General features: G+C 50.8%; 1 protein-coding gene across 3 annotated transcripts in view; it reads left to right on the top strand.

Moving 5' to 3' along the window:
- LOC113213019 (pleckstrin homology domain-containing family G member 5) overlaps nt 1–1,721 on the top strand; it is a 71,018-nt gene that overhangs the window by 58,851 nt on the left and 10,446 nt on the right. For all 3 annotated transcript variants that reach the window (XM_052266403.1, XM_052266405.1, XM_052266404.1), the window contains exons 4-7: nt 441–571; nt 698–777; nt 1,167–1,307; nt 1,535–1,625. In XM_052266403.1, the coding sequence (XP_052122363.1) occupies nt 441–571; nt 698–777; nt 1,167–1,307; nt 1,535–1,625 (443 nt within the window). The remainder of the gene's footprint in view (nt 1–440; nt 572–697; nt 778–1,166; nt 1,308–1,534; nt 1,626–1,721) is intronic.

Below are 1,721 nucleotides of genomic sequence, written 5' to 3' on the forward strand. Positions count from 1 at the left end.
GACGATTAGCCCCGGGCTGGCGCCCAGCTAATGAAGGCACTGCCGGGGGGGCTGTCTGACAAATCGTCTAATCCCCGCCCAGCCAAGAGGGCGTCGCCGCGTCTCGGCGGCAGCCGGCCCCAACCTAGTTAGAGAAGACAAATAAAAAGTTTGGGTTAAAAAAAAGAGGAGTGGGCGTGGGTGGGATAGAGGTGCGGATACGGATGTGGGTCAGCCGGTCTGAGGCAGCGGTGGTCTAATGTTCAGGGTGTCCCATGGGCGCCTATACTTTTTGTTTGGTTGTATACACTGTGCGGTTACCGATTGGCCCTGTACTTTCTTTGTTGTTTGCAGGCTCAACATACACCTGGTTCACCCCGTACCCGTGCAATGATTTAGTGTCCTGCTGTGTGTGTTTTGATTACGTTTTTTGATGTGCAAACTGTTTCTTTGGTCTACAGGGAGGCGCTGGTCGGTGCGTGCCATAGGCGGGGCATCAGTTTGAGCAGCGTGAGCGTGTTCCTTGACCGCGTGGAGCTGAGCCTGCACGCCGAGAGCACCGTGCTCGCCGGCAAGCAGCTCAGAATCAGACGTAAGTATTTCCCTCAATAATAAAAACAAATATTTTATAAAACACCTATTGTTTGGGGGGTCAATACTGCTGCCACTTTACTCCTGGTTACGTGAGAAAAAGTCACCCCGCACTTTCTGTTTGCAGCCAAGCAGGATGGCAAGTCATCCCGAGCCCTCACTCGGGCGGCAACTTCGCAGCAGCCGCAGCTGCGGAAGTCCTCATCGGTGAGTCATAATGTGCCCATAGCTCTCTTGACTCGGTGTGGCTCATTCGCGGAGAGGCGTTCTCCCGTTCTAGCCCCGTCTAACTCCCTCTCTCGGAGAGACGTTCTCTCGTTCTAGCCCCGTCTAACTCCCACTACCGGAGGGATTGTCTCTCGGTCTAGCCCTCTCGCGGAGAGACGCTGCTGTCTTTGTTGTTTCTCATCGACCACCAACGCGTGTATGGATTTTAAAGTTCGACATTTTTCTGGGAAAATTTATTTTTTTTTCCAGAAAACATTGGAAAAAATAAACTTTTCTGGAAAAAAATTAGAGATTTTTTTAACTAATCGAGAATAGGCTACTAATTTTGGAAAATTATAATCTCCAAGTGCGTGCCTTCCTGTGTGCAGAGCGTCCGCAACAACCGCCGCTTCTTTAGCACGTCGACGGAGGACGCCAGCTTCGCCAGCCCGCAGGCCGACCTGCTGGACCCGGAGAAGGGCAAGACAGCCAAGGCGCGGCAGCGGTGGAGCCTGTTCGGCAACAACAAGGTGAGCGAAACATGTCTGGAAAAAGAAAAAAATTGCCGCTGAGGAATAGATTGTTGAAGCCATGTCATGGTGATACAACATTGATGTCCAGTATACACATACATGATGCTAGTTTATTCTATTCCACTTTTGGTGTTAAATAGTAGCATATCTGCTTAAAAGAAACAAGAAAAATTTTTGGCCAGGCAAAGTATAAACGTACTGTTATTTATGCTGTCGTCATGCAGGACACCAAGATGGGCGCTTTGTCGGAGCAGCTCGACAACTTCACCAAGTACGGCATCCCGAAGGAGCACAAGAGCACCGAGACGGATGAGAGTAAGTGCCATGAGCGCGGAAAGGGGGGAAGGGGGGAGAGAGAGAGAGAGAGAGAGAGAGAGAGAGAGAGAGAGAGAGAGAGAGAGAGAGAGAGAG

The sequence above is a fragment of the Frankliniella occidentalis genome, unplaced genomic scaffold (genome assembly GCF_000697945.3).
Source record: "Frankliniella occidentalis isolate FOCC.00 unplaced genomic scaffold, Focc_3.1 Scaffold38, whole genome shotgun sequence".
Lineage (NCBI taxonomy): Eukaryota > Metazoa > Arthropoda > Insecta > Thysanoptera > Thripidae > Frankliniella > Frankliniella occidentalis.